An 18,614-nucleotide genomic window follows, 5' to 3' on the forward strand; every position below is an offset into this window, starting at 1 on the left:
CCTCACTGCGTTGTAACTTTATGTCTGTTCTGTACTAACCTTGATTTAACTGTTTTCAGTTTCTCCACCACAACACTGCTTAAGTGACCTGCGGCTCAATTCTCACTACATCGCTACCTTCCTCTCGGAAACTAAACCTTTTTCCGCTCTCACCCTCCTGCCCACCCTCACCCTCAGTTTCCTGGAAACATAAGGTTGGACCATCACTCGATCACACACCTCTTGTACCCCACGCTCACCACCTACAAGTAAGCCTGCGAGTCCAGTATTCACCTTTTCTCCCCGCTCAGCATCATACACCATCTTCACAAGACTGTTTGGTATTCTTTAATAAATTTTGGTGATGTTTGCTGCTTCATTCAAAAGACTAATAAACCTGAATTGCTGAAAATCATATCATATGATCACATACAGTACACGATGCTATCTGGGTTCTTTTAAATAAAGCACAAACTTATCAAACTTGGACATCCAGCGGCTCTCTCCCATATCTGTGTAAACATCCCCCACAGCACAGAGAAATAATATCACATTAACAAATGAACAGTATTGCTGACTGTACATTCATAATAAAACTTTAAGGTGATGACAGTATGTAACATTCAGATTACACATTCATCACTACACCTGCTGTTATGTGACAAACTCCACCTGTTTGGGCCTGCTTGGCCTCTGTATAGGAGAATATTTGGATCCTGGTAAATTGTCTATTATTGCAGTGACAGCGTCAGGTTTTATTTCCTGTTCTTTGAGGTTAGCCGCTCTCCTCCTCTCAGCTCCTCCTTTTCTACACTCAGAGCCGCTCCGTTTTTTCTCCCATCCGTTCTGTTTCCTGTCTCCTCCACCTCTCCTCTGCTCTGAGCCGCTCCTCCTCCGAAACCCGCCCATCCTGTAGTCCCACACATCCCCCTTCCAGGCAACCTCATTACAGTCGCTGGCAGTGTGTTGAAGGCTGGTGGCGGCACCTTGGACAGGGTTGCGGATGTTTCCTGATGCCTGCATTCTCCTCAGGTGGCTGTTGGTCCGCACAGGGCTGCTGAACCTTTGGGCTTGTGAGCCCCTGTCTGAGGAGTGCACCCGGCTCTCGCTGTAGCTCCTTTTCGGGAGTATTTTGGGCTCTAGCGGAGCACTCGGCCTGGACTGGCGGTTGTGGCTGTAAGTCGAGCAACAGCATGGCACACTACAGCGGGAGCAGCGGATCCGGCAGAGAGTGCAGGCGCAGCCGGAGAGGAGGGCGGAGTGACTAGCCAGGGAGGAGAGGAAAGTGAGGGGGAAGGCACGCTGACACTGGAGGATGCACTTGGGAGAGCTGAGACGTGATGTGGCGGCAGCAGGGGACCTGTGACAGCTGGATATCACTTCTGATACTGCCGACTTCCCGCTCTCCTCCTGGACGGTCTGGATCTGACGCCACTCCAGCTGCAGCAGCTTCTCCAGATACCTTTCCAAAGGGCCCACAGGCCTGGGCCGGGGGGTACCTCGGCCTTCCATGTTGTAGAAAACAGCCAGCTGACTCAGGCTCCACGAATTAAAAGGTGGAGGGAGGAAGTCTGGGAAGTCAAAACCTCCATGGCCCTGCAAATTGGATCTGTGGCTGCGAGAGGAGCAGTCCTCGGCCTCGATGACCTCTGGCCTGAGCTCGAGCCGAGGAGGAGCACGACTGCAGGCTGACACAGGAAGTCTCTCTGACTCAGACAAATCGGTGTCGCTGTCATCTTCTCCATGGCGACTCAGGCGTCTGACCTCCAGTTCTGGCGAGTGTCTTTCCAGCTGCTCAGTGCTGCAACCACACGTGCAGTGGTAGGAGACAGCTGCTGTGTGTTTGCCGTTTCTGCTCCCCGCATGCTTGTGCTGTCTGTGGCTGGAGCGCTTAGTGACCGGCAGCACCTTTGGCTCCATCCTGCCCTCTGTGGGGGACACTGGAAGAGCCTTTGACTCTGAGGATCTGTGAGCGCTGCAAGGCAAAGCAAAGCTATTATCTCAGCACTGAGACAGCAGCGAACAACACAAACTTTGCACAAACCTCACCTGTGTTGAGAAGTATTGCGTTTAGCTGAGGAGTTGTTAGACTTGTGCTTTCTTCTTTGTTGCAGCCTCTGCAATTACAGACACATTATGTTCAACTTATCACTTAAACATGGTCGTGGTAATGTTATTACCATGGTAATGTTATTACCATGGTAATAAATTGAGACTTGTTGACATTTTGCCTGATATAAATAGTGCACTATTGTGCCACAGAAATGTGTCATTATGTGGAATAAAGGAAAAAATAGCGAGATGTAAACAACGCTCACTGCAAACGTGTAGGTGTTACTTTAACAGCAGCTCTGTATCTTGTATGAAAGCAGTCACTATTTAATGCACCATCATTTAAAACAGAACTGGAACACCAGCTAATTTGACTGATCTTGTGTGTGATACAGTGATCCGAGCCCGTTCACTCACTTTCTCGCTGTTAGTTTCCTGACTTGGGAACGCGTGCTGCGGCGGTGTGGGCTTCCTCTGAGACTGCCGCCTTCCCATTATGTTACTTGAGAGAAACAAACAAATCTTCCGAGTTAAATGTGACCGATGAAACACATGAAATGTAGAAACAGCAGCACAGGGCAGACATGGCGCTCTTCTTTGTTCACACACGTACACAGTGAGCATTAGCACATCTAAGTGCAGTCACACACCACCGACATCCAGCGTCTGTGGCGCCGCCGAGGACACGGCAACAAACAGCAGCCATGTCTTCATCCGTTACCACCGTGTAACCCCAATAATAAGCATATCTGGCGGTACCTGCCCACATTAGGCCCGGCGATGCTCCACAGATCCTTCTTCCATTTCCTCTCCCTGCTGGAAACCCTCTCGGCACACCGCTGTGCCACTTGCTCCTGCAGAATGGTGCCCATCCCAGCTTCCAGCGGGCACCAATGAAATGGGCGAGTGAGCTGTTCACGCGAAACACGGTGCTGTGATCATAATGAGTAATGGGCTGAAATGAACCAAACACAACTGTGTTTAGGTATGGATCCCTGTGTGCGATTCACCTGCCGCCCAGCGGAGGGCAGTGGGGCTCACAGACGGAGCACGCACGGTTAATGTGCTGAGTGGTTCATACATGTACCGGCAGCTTAAATGCCTCCGTGTATTTAAAATAAACTAAATGTAGTGAGCTGATCGACAGCTTTACCAGTCCGACCCACTCGACATGAAATGTGCTCTACATTACCTGGAATGAATTTGACACCTTTGGTTTATACTGAGGACAATCAGTTCAATGATTCACAAGAGAGAGGACCCAATGCACACACCAGAGAGCTAAACAATAAATAATACACATCAATAAATGTATTGGGGGATGTGCAGGAACCTGGATCAGAGCATTTGACTGTTTCTTCTGTGACTTCCTTGAAAACTTAGTGTATGAAGATACAAAAAAATAAAATATGCTAAACTAAATGTAAAATATACTCAGTTCATACCAGATACCTGCTATCCGGTTACTGAGTTTATATTAGACAGTTTATCCAAGAGAATAAATTAAATGTATGTAACGCACACAGAGGTTCTAGGTCTGACCAACCGTCTCGGCCGTGGGAAAAAGATGACAACCAATAAAATTCTAAAAGATAATTTATTAGTGCAATGATCAAAAATTGGAAGGATAACACAGTTCAGTTTCCCACTTGCAAAAGAGATTAAAAAAAAATAAAAATAATATAAGGCCATAGACAGCGATGCGTCAAGTCAGTTGGACTTTACGTGTCAAACACTTTATCAGCAGTTGTCCCCCAAGTCTCACCACCCTGTAAGTAGAAGGCCAGTAATCACTCCAGCCTCAGCAACCCAACGCTGCCTTTAGACTGCAGCAGGCCCAGGCCTGCACTGAGACAAGATGTCACCACATCTTCATTATACAATTCACAGAGCAGCAAACTATCCATCATAACACATTTAAATCAAGTCATCTTGATGACACACCTGCACAGAGAGACAAACGTCACAGCAGTGTTTGTAGTGTGGACTATAAGTAGACTAGAGTATCAGTGAACTCAAATACACCTGCCTTCAATTAATCCAACCCCATCACAGCAAATGTGACACACAAAACCACCAGTGCAACTTCCCACAACAAACATGGAGGTGACATTAGTCCATCATGTTACATGTACTTTAGTAAATACTAAAAAAAATATATATTTAGCTCAGATACTTAGTTGGTATCGACTATTTTCCTCGTGGAATTGTTTAATATTTACTGTATATTTACTCATTGTTTTGCAAGTATTGCCGGTGTTGTGCCAAAGTAGTTACCCCCGTCAAACAATTTTTGACGGGGGTAACTACTTTGGCACAACACCTGTTCCAAAATAAAGCTTTTAACAACTACACAGAAGAGGGCAGCAGCTCCCCACAGCGGCTACTGCGGCTGCCGCCGTCTACGAGAGGAGAAGAAGACTTCGCTTCTTCGCAGGGAACAGCGCGTCTTCTTGTCCTCCAAAATGTCCAAGTTACAGCAGCTCAGACTCTTCGTGAATGAGCGTCTGACAGCAGCAGCGGAGGAAATCTTCGGCGCCGTGGAGAGAACCATATTAGAGTTTCACACTGACAAAGCTTTTGTGTCCCAGTCAGAAGATGTGAAGCCCAACGAGCTGCTAACGCTAGCCGAGGCTCTGAAAGCGGAGGAGGAGGAGGTGTTCCCGGCAGGTTGGTCTATTATCACCATGCAGATAAGCAGGCTGCTGTCAGCCATCAGACCCGTTTTAATGTGCGTGTAGCCTGGGACTACAGTCAGCATAGACTGCAGTCACAGAGCTGATTCTCTTAAGGCGGACGAACCAAATAAGAAACAGCGTTTTTCCCATGCAGCGGTTAAATGCACCGTTTTAGGTTCAGAAGAGTAGAGAGTGACACAAATACATATTTAGGCGTTCATGGTGTTCTCTATTAAATAAACCTCATTTGTATATCAAATTTCATAAAGGCTGTAATGTAAACATATTTTAATTTAGGCAATTATCTATATATTTATTTAAGCATTTATGACTCTGTATTAGGGGCTTTACAGAAGTTAAAATAAATAACTTAGTTCCTATAAGGTTTGGTTAGATTTCTTTTTGAGGGGACATTACATCATAGATTGGCCTTCTTGTTTTCAGTGGTGATGGACAGTTTGACATATGAGCTCAGCGAGGAGTCTCTCTGGACGTTGATGTTCACAGGTGGAGGTGTGCTTTGGAGAGGAAAGGAGTAAGAGTCAACAGAAGCAACACCGTGTGTAAAAGAGAATGAGATGGGTGGAAAAGTGAAGGTGCAAGCAATAGCTGTAGTGAAGATGGATAAGTTTAAATATGTGGGTCAACTATACAAAACAGAGTTCACAAGGGAGGTGAAGAAGAGAGTGCAGGCAGGGTGGAGTCGGTGGAGATGGGTTAAAGGGTCTGATTTGTGATTGAAGGACAGCAGCAATAGAGAAAGAAGGCTTGTAAAGAAAGCTGTTATAAGATATGTTTGGAAAAACGTTTACGTACCAGGGAAATAATAAAAATAATACTTAGCAGGTCTTAAAATTGGATAAATGTGACTTCAGATGAACAAAAAGACTTGACATATTACAGATGTGTGTGGAGATTCTTGGTAGTCTGAAGAGCTAGAAAGGCTTTAAGTCTGCAGCCATTTACAGTTAAAACACGCACTGTTGTAAAGAGTGGATTCTTTCTAACACGTGATTGTTCTGCTGCCTACCAGCTTCATGGGTTACTGGTAGGTAGCATAACAACAGCAGTCACTCCAGACATGCTCGCAAGTGTATGGGACACGTTGGACTATGATATGGACATATGCTGTGCATCCTAAGCACTTGTCAACATTGCAAGTTTTGTAAGTAAAATGATATATTTAGCCATGAATTAAAACATTTACCACAAGCTTCCATGTCTATCACTTTAAACAGTAAGCCTTTTGTAAATGTTTGCCAGTGTCATATCTTTCCCTGTCATGTCTGCAGGCTCCCAACAGGTGAGTGTATCCGAAGCAGAGGTCTCCACACAGACAACATATGCTCAGGCCAGTCAGCTGTTGGTGAAGCAGGACACACTGAGAGCAGACTTTCTGGTAAATCAGGAACACTGGCCGAGAGGAGACAAAGGCCAGCTGCAGGATCTGTTACACTGTGAAGCTGTGGCTTGTTTCAAATCTGAGCAGAGCGCAGGGTCCCCCTCCTCATGCTTTCAGAGCCAAAGTGTGGCAAGCACACAGGGAGTAGTGCTTTTCCCCCATGCCTCAACAGAGTCTAGAAAAATTAAGCAGGAAGCAGATGGATGTGGAGGATCGGATTTCTGCCAGCCCATCTCCTCAGATAGTGGGGCTGAAAATGATGCCTGTGATAATGAAAGGATGGAGAGCAGAGCATCCAATTCAAAGACAGTGCAGCCAAAAACAAAGGCAAAGCAGAAGCAGAAGAGTTCCAGCTTAAGCAATAAGAAAAGGACAAGTCCTTTCTGTTGTAAGCTCTGTGGAGAATCTTTCTGCCACAGGAATTCATTGATGATTCACCTGAAAACACACGGAGACTGTGCGCTGCAGCACATAGAAACACACAAGGAGGACAATCTGTGTCACGTCTGTGGCAAAACATTCACCACAAAGACCCATTTAAAAAGGCACATGCTGATCCACACGGGTCAGAAGCCTCACTGCTGCAAGGAGTGCGGCAGGAGATTCGCACGAGGCGAGTGTTTGAGAGTGCACATGAGGATCCACACAGTGGAGAGGCCGTACACATGTGGAGTGTGCGAGAAAGGATTCAGACAGAGAAGTAATCTAATTACTCACATGAGAAAGCATACGGGAGAGAAACCTTACCGCTGTGGCATCTGCTCAAGACCATTTGCATACAAGAAGGACATGCTGAGACACACGCAGATCCACACAAAGACGTGAAAAACTCAGTCCACCGGGATGAGCTTTGGTCTAGTACTTCTGAGTTTAACTTGTTTGCTATTATAAATTTTTTTCCTTTTGGTTAAGTGTGAAAAAAGAGATGGTGAGTGTGTGTATTAATAGAGCAAAGTGCATTTTCAAAATGCTTGTTGTAGATTGCAAGGGCTAGGCAGTTAATCCCATTTTAACCTCCTTTACTACTACGACTTCCAACAGTACTAAAAAAAACCCAAACCCCACATTTCATAAATATTAAAAATAAGCGAGTCTGCTGCTGCCTGGATGTATTCATACCTGTCTGTATGGTCAGACATCTCAGTTGAGCTAACAGCTCTGAGTTATTTAACCCTGAGTTTCTGTTCCAGAGTCGACTTCAGTTCTGAGTCAGTCACGAGGGTTATTTCCTCACTATAAATCCAAGGGTTTTTCTGTTTTTATACACATGGATATATCTATCCATAGATGTAGATATATCTTTTCATGGGACAACACTGAAGTTATGACACTTTGATACAATGTAAAGTAGTCAGTGTACAGCTTGTACAACAGTGTGAATTTGCTGTCACCTCAAAATAACTCAACATACATCCATTAACGTCTAAACTGCTGGCAACAAAAGTGAGTACACCCCTAAGTGAAAATGTCCAAACTGTGCCCAAAGTGTCAATATTTTGTGTTGCAACCACTGGTCTCATCAGACCACAGGTAATCCATGTCCTTAGTCTGCTTGTCTTCAGCAAACTGTTTGCGGGCTTTCTTGTGCATTATCTTTAGACGAGGCGTCCTTCTGGGACGACAGCCATGTGATGCAGTGTGTGGCGTGTGTCTGAGCCACTGTCAGGCTGACCTTTGACGCCCTCTGCAGCAATGCTGGTACTCACTTTTGTTGCCAGCGGTTTAGACGTTAATGGCTGTATGTTGAGTTATTTAGAGGTGACAGCAAATTCACACTGTTGTACAAGCTGTACACTGACCACTTTACATTGTATCAAAGTGTCATATCTTCAGTGTTGTCCCATGAAATATTTACAGAAATGTGAGGGTGTACTCAATTTTGTGAGATACATATATTTTATTTTCTTCTCCCCTCCTGCTTCTTAACATAGCCATCGTGATCCACACTGACACGGTGATATTCCTCAGTCCACTGGATTCGAAGTGAGGCTGTGCTTTCTTGGAGAATCTTGGTGTCAGAGCTCCTCTGATGATGGTTTTCTTTCTGTACTCATAAATGTGCTCAATCCCATCCTGAACATACTCACAGTTGTATTGAACTAACTGGTCAGCTCTTCTGGAATGAGAAGCCCAGAGTTATTGACATCAAATTTAACCAACTCACTTTATTTCTAAACTCAGATTTTGCTAAACATGCTTCCCAGAATAGGGCTTTGGTTGGGTCTTCCAGAGCTCTATTCCGGGAGCGCGTTAAGGAGAAGCCCCCAAAGTCACGGAAGCGATCGTTTACCGTCTGTGTGAGCCCTGCTTCTCGCCTGTAGGTTCTTATGGACTGTAGGAAAGTCTTCAATGTTGCTGTTGGAAGAATTCAAATGTTTTCGTGTAGCTGAGGATGAGTGCAGTTCTTTGAACTCTGTGGTAGCTCCTACCTCAATGCTTTTTCTCTCAGTATATGAGGTATAAGTGTGTCCAATGTTTGACTGAATGGAACATGGGCAATCGCTAAAATGTTTGCATTGTAAACAGCATTTGTTTGAAAAAATGATATCAGTCCAATCCAATTTTATTTATAAAGCACTTTAAAATACCCAGCACAGGAACAAAGTGCTGTACAGAAAATAAGCATTAATAACATGAAGTAAAGATCTAAGAATCTTCTTAAACCTGAGCCTGTATAAGAACCTGAGCAAAGCTGTCATCTGTCTGTTGTGAGTTACTTCTGTCAGTTTGAAGATCCCTCTCAAAGTACTGTAATCAGTTAAACTTGCAGTTACATTTCACTTATACTGCTATAAAATAAGGACACAAATGCACCTTAATTTGCTGTAGCGTAGATTTCCATATTCTACAGGTTTTCCCACATATAACGTTTCATGTAATAAAAACATTATCATACTTAATTGCATGCTCCCCTTTCACCACAGTTAGTGGTCAGAGTTGGGTCCATAGTTTTTGGGGGGCATACACCGTTTTTGTAGTTTTGCTGATATACACAGCTGTTTAAGTCAGAATATGTGATTGAAGTGCAGACGTTTAGCTTTAAAACAAGGGGTTTAACAAAAGTATTGCATTAACTGTTTAAGAATTACAGCCTTTTATTTTCTTTCTTTCTTTTCTTATTCATAGTCCCCGATTTTTTGAGGCCCAGAAGTAATTAGAGAATTGACAAGTAGTCAGGCATTACTAATAAGAAATTCTAGCGTGGCTTTAGTGATACACTTTGGGTCATTATCAATTTGCACTGTGACACAATCAGTTTTGCAGCATTTGGCTGAATCTGAGCACAGATTGTAGCCCTGTACACTTCAAAGTGCATCCTGTCAGCTACTACTTCTATCAGCAGTCCCATCATCACACAATAGAGAGCTGGTTCTTTTAGCACTTTGTGGTAAACGCTCTGTGTTTTCATTGATCACCTCGACAGTGACACACCTACCTCATCAAGAGTGTTCTTAAGTTTGTTAGATGTGAAGTTTCTTAAACCACATCTTTGAACTAAAATTATAATGAAAATCTATGAAATCCAAATTCAACACCTTGAATCAACTTATATGTTTTCCTCATTTGTGACAGAGTATCGGGGGAAGTGACCTAACCTCACCTAAGTTAGTTTTGCCTCTAAAAATGGGGGACTATGAAAAACACAGGTAATCCATCATTGTTAAATGTCTGTTATTAAATCAAAATCCGATATTGATTGATTTAAAATCCACCATGGTGGTATAAGGAGGAAAAACTACAAAAATTATCTTTTTCTAACAAACGATAGCCCTAATCCCAACCGCCTCTTTCCATAACGCCATCAAAACACCATATTTAAATGTAATTAAATGGTTTAAGATGATGCAGGGATGCTGTTTGAGTGAATGAGATCCTTTAAATAAACATCTAATGATGTATTTTGTTGAAGGAAAGTGTATATGTGCTTTTCAGGCATTAAAATGCATGTAAGATGTTGCTGAATAAAATGACATGTTTTCTGTAGACAATCATGTACAGTGCATTAATCAAAATAAATGTAATGTGCCTAAGGTTCCTCAAAATCCAGACGTTACATTTGTTATATTTAAAAAAAGAAAAAAAGACTGAACACAGAAGAATTACATCAATCTGCAGATGTTGGTTGTGCAGCAGTTTTAATTCGTAACCAATAATTGTTATTGGAAATGTTACATTGCAAGACTTTTCTGACCTAATGTAAGCCATATTAGAAATTAAAGATGTATTAAAATAAAAACCTTTTTAGTTAAATCACAGTCCACTCACTGAGCTACCAGCTAGCATTCACCATTTGTGTAGATCAGAACAATCCTCATTACAGCGTGGCTCAAGGCTCTGTTACTGATTATTCAACATGTTAGACATACTTATCAGTTAGCATATTAAGGCACGTACACTTTTAATGCCAACATCCTGGTATCGCAGTGTGTTTCTCTAGCAATGTCTACCTGAGTCTGCCCTCTTACGGTCTTGTTTCTCCTGTGATATCACCTAATACTCAATGGTCACTGTCTTTGTCTTCAGGTATTCGTTGAGAGCGTCTTGTCCTGGTGGAGAGACAAAGATACTGATAGTAAGCACAAGCACCAGTCACCTATTGGTCACCACAGGGTTGAGTGCACTGGCTCAAAGCAGATACCAGTGAAGACTATGGATGTGAATGATTAGTTAGTACTACTAAAACATTAGTAGTACTATCTACTGTCTTACTGAGTACTGATTTGTGTCTGTGTGTTACAGACACAGAGTTTGTGGATGCGGCTAGCTAACTAAGCATGGTGGTATCCGCTGATAACATTGCACTCCACCCTACTGTGCTAATATGGTGTCTTTAGTATGTGAAGCTCAAACCCAATGGATGACATCACAATGTCCAGCTTTTATATATGGTCTATGATGGCAATACAGCATAATGTTGTAACTTTTATGGAACAAATGGGAGAAGATGAAAAAATGGCAGTTTGAATGGAATCAGAAATAACAGCCTCTTTCTATTACCATACCATTACCAAAACTAGTTCATGCATTTATTACTTCTAGGCTGGACGACTGTAATTCATTATTATCAGGATGTCCAAAAAACTCACTGAAAAGCCTTCAGTTAATCCAAAATGCTGCAGCAAGAGTCCTGACAGGAACTAGAAAGAGAGAGCATATTTCTCCTGTTTTGGCTTCCCATCACTGGCTTCCTGTTAAATCCAGAACTGAATTCAAAATCCTGCTCCTCACATACAAGGTCTTAAATAATCAGGCCCCATCTTATCTTAATGACCTTGTAGTACCATATCACCCTATTAGAGCACTTCGCTCTCACTCTGCAGGCCTACTTGTTGTTCCTAGAGTATTTAAAAGTAGAATGGGAGGCAGAGCCTTCAGTTTTCAGGCCCCTCTTCTGTGGAACCAGCTTCCAGTTTGGATTCAGGAGACAGACACTATCTCTACTTTCAAGATTCAGCTTCAAACTTTCCTTTTTGCTAAAGCATATAGTTAGGGCTGGACCAGGTGATCCTGAATCCTCCCTTAGTTATTCTGCAATAGACGTAGGCTGCCGGGGGATTCCCATGATGCATTGAGTTTTTCCTTTTCAGTCACCTTTCTCACTCACTATGTATTAACAGACCTCTCTGCATTGAATCATACTTGTTATTAACCTCTGTCTCTCTTCCACAGCATGTCTCTTGTCTTCCTTCTCTCACCCCAACTGCAGCAGATGGCCCCGCCCCTCCCTGAGCCTGGTTCTGCCGGAGGTTTCTTCCTGTTAAAAGGGAGTTTTTCCTTCCCACTGTCACCAAAGTGCTTGCTCATAGGGGGTCATATGATTGTTGGGTTTTTCTCTGAATGTACAGGGTGGGCCATTTATATGGATACACTGTAATAACATGGGAATGGTTGGTGATATTAAAGTCCTCTTTGTGGCACATTAGTATATGTGAGGGGGCAAACTCCTCAAGATGGGTGGTGACCATGGTGGCCATTTAGAAGTCGGCCATCTTGGATACAACTTTTGTTTTTTCATTAGGAAGAGGGCCATGTGACACATCAAACTTATTGGTAATGTCACAAGAAAAACAATGGTGTGCTTGGTTTCAACGTAACTTTATTCTTTCATGAGTTATTTACAAGTTTCTCTTTGTTCACAGCCATTGGCATGTCGAAGAGGTTAACACGTGAGGAACGGATCGAAATTGTGTTGATATCTGGTGAACGCAGTAACCGGGTCATTGCAGCAGATTTCAATGCAAGACACCCTATGAGACCACCCATCTCCCATGCTACAGTTAGCAAACTGCTTGCTAAGTTTCATGAAAGTGTTGGATTTGCCAAAACGTGGACGCAAGAAAACTCACTAATGAAACATTAGTGGCTGTCCTAGCTTCATTCAGCAAGAGCCCACAGCGTAGCACTCGCCGCATGTCACTGGAGAGTGGCATTAGTCGAACATCCCTTCGGCAGATATTAGCTAAATGGCACCCTTACAAACTCCAGCTACTGCAGCATCTTAGCGAGGATGACCCAGATCGGCGCACAGAATTTGCAGAATGGGCAAAACAAAAATTGGCACAGGACCCTCAGTTCACGCAGAAGATTTTGTTCAGTGATGAGGCAAACTTTTATGTGAATGGTGAAGTTAACAAACAAAACCACCGCTGTTGGTCTGACACTAACCCACATTGGATGGATCCCTCCAAGACTGTTGGAACAATAAAAGTGATGGTTTGGTGTGGTATATGGGGCACAACGATAGTGGGTCCATTCTTCATCAATGGAAACCTCAAGGCCACTGGATATTTGAAATTGCTGCATGATGATGTGTTTCCCTCTTTATGCACTGAAGCTGGCACGTTCCCTGAGTTCTTCCAGCAAGATGGTGCACCACCACATTATGGGTGCCAGGTCCGAGCATTCCTAGATGAACAGTTTCCTGGAAAGTGGATTGGTCGTCGTGGGCCAGTTGAATGGCCCCCAAGGTCTCCCGATCTGACCCCCTTAGACTTTTATCTTTGGGGTCATCTGAAGGCAATTGTCTATGGCATAGGTGTCAAACTCTGGCCCGCGGGCCAAATTTGGCCCGCAGCCTAATTACATTTGGCCCGCGAAGCCATACCAAATTACTATTAGAGCTGGCCAACTGGTATTATACAGCTAATATATACATTGTTTAGTATTAAGCTTTGCTTGTTCCACATTCAGTTTTTCAGCAAAACTTGTTTGAGTCCATAAGAAGAGATTCATTCTTAAATCTGGAGGAAGATATTTTTCAATAAATATTATTGTTAGCCCGCGACCTTGTTCTAGTTTTGAATTTTGGCCCACTGTGTATTTGAGTTTGACACCCCTGGTCTATGGTGTGAAGATACGAGATGTGCAGCACCTGAAACTACAGATACTGGATGCCTGTGCTGGCATTTCTCCTGCGGTGTTGCTATCAGTGTGTGAAGAGTGGGAGAAGAGGGTTGCATTGACAATCCAACACAATGGGCAGCACATTGAACACATTTTATAAGTGGTCAGAAACTTGTAAATAACTCATTAAAGAATAAAGTTACGTTGAAACCAAGCACACCATTGTTTTTCTTGTGACATTACCAATAAGTTTGATGTGTCACATGGTCCTCTTCCTATTGAAAAAACAAAAGTTGTATCCAAGTTTGCCTCCTCACATATACTAATGTGCCACAAACAGGACTTTAATATCATCAACCATTCCCATTTTATTACGGTGTATCCATATAAATGGCCCACCCTGTATTATTGTAGGGTCTATCTTACAATATAAAGCGCCTTGAGGCGAATGTTGTTGTGATTTGGCGCCATATAAATAAAATTGAATTGAATTTTCATACATAAGGCGCATTAAGCGAAACAAAACAGTCAGATAACTCAGCTCATTCCTCTTGCTTCCTCTACTTCCGTACCATTGATTCATTAATGTTGATTTCTCTCGCAGCTGCTCTATTCTCATGTTGTTGCAGTATATTAATGACTAACCTCATATTGTGGATGGATTATCTCAGTTGTTCTCCTGACTGAAGTTTGGTCCGTTTACAACATCCTGCCATGTGACTGCATTTGTCTATAACCATCGGGAACCCTCACGTTAACTTTTATCGAGTGGAAAAAAGTTAGTGTTCATCCTCCAGCTTCACTGTGTTTATGTTATGCTAACATATGCTAACATAGTTGTGCCGCTAGTGATCACGTAGCGCAGCGGTCCCCAACCCCCGGGCCTTGGACCGGTACCGGGCCGCGAGAGTTGAGGCTCAGGTGTGAAATGTATAGTTTTCAGGGTTTTTATCGGTTTTCAGCATTATTTTGTCATCGTTTTTATCGTTAACTCGGTTTTCCTGGGTCTTTACACGTGTGTTATGAATAAATTTTCTTTTTTCCGGTACCGGTACTAGTTTTATTTTGTTGTATTTATCCGCAACACCTTAAAGGCCGGTCCATGAAAATATTGTCGGGCATAAACCGGTCCGTAGCGCAAAAAAGGTTGGGGACCGCTGACGTAGCGCATCATTATATACCAGCTAGACCAACTTCAGTAACCCTTCAAAAGTCACTGCTGTTTAGTTTTCTGTCTTCATTTATGTTGGAAGTGATAGCAGAGCTGTACGTTTTAATATTTTCAGAAATCTCTCAGTCAGAACATGCTATATCATGTTTAGGTGGAAACTAGCGAGCTAACTTCCTGCTAACTTCTAACTCTGTTAAATTTAATAAATTCTGTTTTCATGGATGCCTGGATGTTAAACTTAATTGTTACACCTGGTAAAGCAGCAAAACTGATTGTTAGGTATTTTAGTACCATGGTAGCATTTACTGGATATTGTTTTATAGTGACATTATACAGGAAAACTCTGTCATTCAATAAGGCCCCTTTGTTTTAGTTATTTTTCTCTTTGACCCAAGAATTGATGTGTGAGAATCACAGGCTGGTACAAGGTTGAAATACCACAGAGATCACTCCCTCAGCTACATTAGTTTCTTAATCTTTTAGGAGACGCCTGTTGAAGGCCAAATGGTTTGTTTCAGATTTCACTAATGTAAGAACTCTTTGTTTTGTGCCTTGAAAATATGTCGCTGAGATAATCACAATTGTAGCTGAACTGATAAACTACACAAAGGATGCTTCTTCACCCAAGGGCAGGAAGACGCTGCCTTATCTTGGTCTGTACTGGTTTAAACTGATAAATCTGCTGTCTCATGAATTTTACCCTCTATATAAACTGTTGTACTTGTGAATAAAGTTGAGTCACTTTGGGAAGACAATCTAAAGCAGTCTCTGTTTTCTTGTTCTCCTAAGCTGCTCCCGAGCTGCTCGTACTAACACGCTGAATGGCATGCTTGAATATTACTTGAGAATATATTTGACTGTGTTACAGACTAAGGGACATTCTCTGCTGATAGGTGAAGGTACATTCTCTGCTGATAGACGTCCACGCCTCGAAGGAAGTCGATCCACGGATTAGGCCCTGGAAACCGTTTCCTTCACTGATAATTTTATCAAAGGTGAAAATTTTTAGTTTTTAAATCTCAGTGATGCCGCAGTGTTCGTTTGACTTTGGGACCTGAAGCGGACGGAGTTTGGACCCAGATGACTCCGCCAGGCTCCTGACTACGGTAGCCGTAATGCTCTGATAATGCATCAATGGTGCGGCTTCATAGCTTACCAACGTCGTACTAAAACATTTTTTGACAGATTTTTGAGCACCGTGTACCACATAAAATTGGTCCGAGGTCAGTAAGCACAACCAGAATTCATAAAGAAGGCGCACCGGATTATAAGGCGCACTGTCGATTTTTGAGAAAATGAAAGGATTTTAAGTGTGCCTTATAGTCTGAAAAATACGGTACTAGACTGCTTCAGATACAGGTGTGATAAATTCTGGCAAATAAAATCTACACTCACTGTTTCAGTAAATTAGTATTTGTTTATTTAATGGTTTAAATACGGGGTGGCTGTAGTTCAGGAGTTAGGTCATGGTTTGATTTCTTGCCGCTTCAGTCTGCACACCAAATGTCATTGGGCAAGATACTAACCCCAAGTTGCTCTCTGATTTGTCCACTGGCGTATGAATGTGTGTGAATGTTAGATAGAAAGCACTTACATGGTAAAAAGTGCTATATAAGAACCAGCCCATTTACCCTCCAAACATGACTTTGTCCCCACTGCTGGTGTTGTATGTGAAAATGTTTTGACATAGGTTGAATAGTATATATTTTTTCTTTTTTTAAAAAATTTGTGTTTCTTGACATGAAATAATACATCTACACAATAAAAGCAGTAGTTTGCCTTACCCAGGTCTTTACCAAATCCGGACTGCTTGAAGCCTCCGAAGGGCGCAGCGACGTCGGTCTTGTTGTAGGTGTTGACGAAAACTGTGCCGGCATTGAGCCTTTCACTGACATACAGTGCTTTGCTGATGTCCCGTGTGAAAACACCTGATGCCAGGCCATACTCTGTAGCATTGGCCCTCCTCAGGACGTCATCCACTTCACTGAATTCAGGAAGATGGAGGAGGCACACCGGACCAACACAACAGTGAAGACACAAAAGGTCAGTCTTATGTTGGGTATATGAAGCAAGCTGGCATTTGAGCAATCATTCAATTTTAACTAACCCGCTCTTAAACTTGGAGATGATCATAACAGGGCCAAAAGACTCCTCTTTAGCAATGTACATGTGGTCCTGCACATCAGTAAACACTGTGGGTTCAAAGAAGAAACCTGGAGGGAAAACAAAACATCCAACGGCATCTGTTATATCAGAGTTAGTCCATCCTAACCAGTTCTGTTTAGAAACTTCTGCTGCCTTACCTGGTCGTTGTACCTGTCTGCCACCACAGACCAGGGTGGCTCCCTCCTTGACGCCAGTCTGACAATATTCCACCAGTTTGTCCAGGTGGGCCTTGTGGTTCTGAGGTCCATGGTCTGTTGAGCGGTCCAGTGGATCACCAATCTTCATCTTTTTGACTTCCTCAACCTAAGATAAGAGAGATCCAAGTGGTCTTTAAAGAAGTAAGAACTAATTACTCACATGAGACAGCATACGGGAGAGAAACCTTACCGCTGCGGCTCAATTTGCATACTAGAAGGACATGCTGAAACACACGCAGATCCACACAAAGGCGTGTAACTGCTCAACCTGCTCAGTGTGCTCATTTCTAAGACTTAGAGCATGTGTTTCAGTTTCATTACTACCACCGACAGTGCGTCACTGGCCTTGCTCTTTCAACACATGTTAAAAAGTTACTGAAAACAGTAACTAGCTGATAAAGTTAAGTGAAAGACATATAGTTTGGTGAGAAACACCTCAGCACTATAGCAAAATGTCTTTTGGCCCGCTGACTAAAATGGCATTAGTCAGTGAGCCATCAGCCTATTACGTCTGAAGGTGAGAGACTGATTTTTAAGGTGGAATGAAAACACAACATGACATTTTCACTGTAAAAAAGGAAAAAAAGGTCAAAGTAAAGTTTACTGCGGGTTACACCTACCACTTTTTGTACAAACAGGTCATGAATGGAGTCTTCCACAAACAGTCTGCCAGCAGCGATGCAGTTCTCTCCCTTGTTAAAGAACACTGAGCTCATGCCCTGTAACATACAGACAACAACATAGTGGATGCACAACTTTTTACTCTGTTTTGGAAAAAAACACAAAAACCTGCCATAAGATAAACACACCATGCGCACGGCCTTGTCCATCTCGCAGTCACTGAAGATGATAAGTGGTGATTTTCCTCCAAGCTCCAGAGAGACTTTCTTTACATTGCTGACTGCACAGCTTCAAATATACAAGAAAACAGACACGCAACTGTGAGCGAAACTACACTGAACAAAAATATAAACGCAACACTTTTGTTTTTGCTCCCATTCCCCATGGGATGGACGTAGAGACCTAAAATTCATTCCAGATACACAATATAACCATCCCTCCCAAACAGTGGTCACAAATCAGTCCAAATGTGTGGTAGTGGGCACATCTGCTATATTGAGATAATCCATCCCACCTCACAGGTGTGCCACATCAGGATGCTGATCTGACATCATGAGTAGTGCACAGGTGTACCTCAGACTGCCCACAACAAAAGGCCACCCTGGAATGTGCAGTTTTGTCTCACAGCAAAATGCCACAGATGCCACAAGCAATGAGGGAGCGTGCAATTGGCATGCTGACAGCAGGAATGTCAACCAGATCTGTCGCCCGTGCATTGAATGTTCATTTCTCAACCATAAGCCGTCTCCACAGGCGTTTCAGAGAATATGGCAGCACATCCAACCGGCCTCACAACCGCAGACCTCGTGTAACCACACCAGCCCAGGACCTCCACATCCAGCAGGTTCACCTCCAAGATCGTCTGAGACCTGCCACCCAGACAGCTGCTGGAACAATTGGTTTGCACAACCAAACAATTTCTGCACAAACTGTCAGAAACCGTCTCAGGGACGCTCAACTGCATGCCCGTTGTCCTCATCGGGGTCTTGACCTGACTCCAGCTC

At 43.1% G+C, this 18,614-nt stretch overlaps 3 protein-coding genes across 3 annotated transcripts in view; 1 reads left to right on the forward strand and 2 right to left on the reverse strand.

The window, feature by feature from the left end:
• Positions 1 to 287: 287 nt before the first annotated feature.
• Positions 288 to 3,146, reverse strand: fam217bb (family with sequence similarity 217 member Bb). The gene is made up of 4 exons (XM_082535023.1): positions 2,791 to 3,146; positions 2,449 to 2,533; positions 2,029 to 2,096; positions 288 to 1,954 (listed from the first exon to the last, which is right to left on the reverse strand). The coding sequence occupies exons 1-4, from the start codon at positions 2,901 to 2,903 to the stop codon at positions 634 to 636; spliced, it is 1,587 nt and encodes a 528-aa protein (XP_082391149.1). The 5' UTR covers positions 2,904 to 3,146; the 3' UTR covers positions 288 to 633.
• A 1,219-nt stretch (positions 3,147 to 4,365) lies between these two features.
• Positions 4,366 to 10,103, forward strand: LOC309706578 (uncharacterized protein). The gene is made up of 2 exons (XM_082533238.1): positions 4,366 to 4,701; positions 6,002 to 10,103. Exons 1-2 carry the CDS (start codon positions 4,497 to 4,499, stop codon positions 6,934 to 6,936), a joined length of 1,140 nt encoding a protein of 379 aa, XP_082389364.1. The 5' UTR covers positions 4,366 to 4,496; the 3' UTR covers positions 6,937 to 10,103.
• A 108-nt stretch (positions 10,104 to 10,211) lies between these two features.
• Positions 10,212 to 18,614, reverse strand: part of aldh1l1 (aldehyde dehydrogenase 1 family, member L1) — a 29,228-nt gene continuing 20,825 nt past the window's right edge. Inside the window, exons 18-23 of the mRNA XM_082533237.1 lie at positions 17,799 to 17,898; positions 17,610 to 17,708; positions 16,930 to 17,095; positions 16,734 to 16,839; positions 16,411 to 16,610; positions 10,212 to 10,658 (exon numbers count right to left, since the gene is read on the reverse strand). Coding sequence (XP_082389363.1) covers positions 10,603 to 10,658; positions 16,411 to 16,610; positions 16,734 to 16,839; positions 16,930 to 17,095; positions 17,610 to 17,708; positions 17,799 to 17,898 — 727 coding nt within the window. The 3' untranslated portion in view covers positions 10,212 to 10,602. The remainder of the gene's footprint in view (positions 10,659 to 16,410; positions 16,611 to 16,733; positions 16,840 to 16,929; positions 17,096 to 17,609; positions 17,709 to 17,798; positions 17,899 to 18,614) is intronic.

This window comes from Aulonocara stuartgranti, assembly GCF_965226115.1.
Source record: "Aulonocara stuartgranti genome assembly, chromosome: 5".
Taxonomy (NCBI): domain Eukaryota; kingdom Metazoa; phylum Chordata; class Actinopteri; order Cichliformes; family Cichlidae; genus Aulonocara; species Aulonocara stuartgranti.

Bases quoted from the DNA above. Each gene is read 5' to 3' on its own strand.
- fam217bb (XM_082535023.1), bottom strand. From the start codon at position 2,903: ATGGGCACCATTCTGCAGGAGCAAGTGGCACAGCGGTGTGCCGAGAGG. The intron at 2,097-2,448 runs GTGAGTGAACGG...CTGTAATTGCAG, and splicing joins AGGAAACTAACAGCGAGAAA to AGGCTGCAACAAAGAAGAAA. The intron at 1,955-2,028 runs GTGAGGTTTGTG...TTTGCCTTGCAG, and splicing joins CGCAATACTTCTCAACACAG to CGCTCACAGATCCTCAGAGT.
- LOC309706578 (XM_082533238.1), top strand. From the start codon at position 4,497: ATGTCCAAGTTACAGCAGCTCAGACTCTTCGTGAATGAGCGTCTGACA. The intron at 4,702-6,001 runs GTTGGTCTATTA...TCATGTCTGCAG, and splicing joins GGAGGAGGTGTTCCCGGCAG to GCTCCCAACAGGTGAGTGTA.